Source organism: Austrofundulus limnaeus, unplaced genomic scaffold, assembly GCF_001266775.1.
Source record: "Austrofundulus limnaeus strain Quisiro unplaced genomic scaffold, Austrofundulus_limnaeus-1.0 Scaffold166, whole genome shotgun sequence".
NCBI lineage: Eukaryota > Metazoa > Chordata > Actinopteri > Cyprinodontiformes > Rivulidae > Austrofundulus > Austrofundulus limnaeus.
Window position 1 is genome coordinate 282,571 of NW_013952568.1, and position 1,070 is coordinate 283,640.

Consider the following 1,070-nt stretch of genomic DNA (forward strand, 5'->3'; position numbering starts at 1 on the left):
TTTTTTTTTTTTTTTTTTTGCTTTAAGGTAGAGCCTAAAATTAATGTTTAAGGACTTAATGTGATTATTAATGACTAATTTATCTCAATTACTGTAGCATAATGTGGCCTATGCGGTAACCCCCCCACCCCCAGCAGGCCCAGTTTCCATCGCAGCCAGAACCGAGTCGGGTCCACTCTTGATATGTACCTGCTGCTTGTCAAAATGATCCCTCTCGGCTCCGAGGTGCGCCTCGGTCCGCTTGCTCTTCACCCGGGTGTGAATGCTGTTCATCCTTGCAGCTCCGCGCGACGCCTTCACAGAGGAAATATCCTCCTCCTCCTCCTCTTCAAAAACAAGAATAAGGTCCAAAGGAGCTGAGAGCGCCGCGGTTCGTCGTCCTGCCTTCAGCTGAATGGGTCAGGGACATAGCTGAACCTCATTACTGCTGATGCGTCGCGAATCAACCAGAGGAAAGGCTGCGACTGTTGGCGTGACGTCACGCGGTAGGATCCGCCCCCAAAAGGTGGGAGGAAGCAATGAGCATCCTCCTCGTGTCCTCTACATCCTCCTACATGCAGGTGGTTTTCGCCCCTTAATAGTGTTTAGTTTTTAAATGTTGRTTTATTTTTTTCTGGTGTCCATTGTCCGGTCAGTGCCGCCATTACAGTGAAATTTAAACTCATCAGGATTATTTTTGGGTTAATCCGGAGTCTGACTCTGGGGTTAAAACAAGCAAGATGACATAAAGCAGGAAATTAAAGTTATTCCGAAATGAGAGGATGTGGGAGGAGTGACACACACACACACATGGCTGTGACTTGATACAAAACATTACAGGGAACAGGGATTAAACTGTGTAATCTGAGGATGTTTGGTTCCTGCACATGTCAAAAACAAAACAAGTATTTTACAATAACAACAACAACAATAATAATAATAATAATACATAGAGAAACTGCACTTCTTGTGTAAATGATGAAGCTAAACAAAAGCTAAATACGAGCTAAAAGCTAAATGTATAAAACGGTTAACTAAATGTACCAGAAGCTAAAAATGGTTAATGTAGCAAAACTACTACTACTACTACT

At 43.2% G+C, this 1,070-nt stretch overlaps 1 protein-coding gene across 1 annotated transcript in view; it reads right to left on the reverse strand.

Annotated features, from left to right (window-relative positions):
- Positions 1-513, reverse strand: part of hip1rb (huntingtin interacting protein 1 related b) — a 23,336-nt gene extending 22,823 nt beyond the window's left edge. The window contains exon 1 of the mRNA XM_014017341.1: positions 190-513. Coding sequence (XP_013872795.1) covers positions 190-273 — 84 coding nt within the window. The 5' untranslated portion in view covers positions 274-513. The remainder of the gene's footprint in view (positions 1-189) is intronic.
- Between the last annotated feature and the right edge of the window lie 557 nt (positions 514-1,070).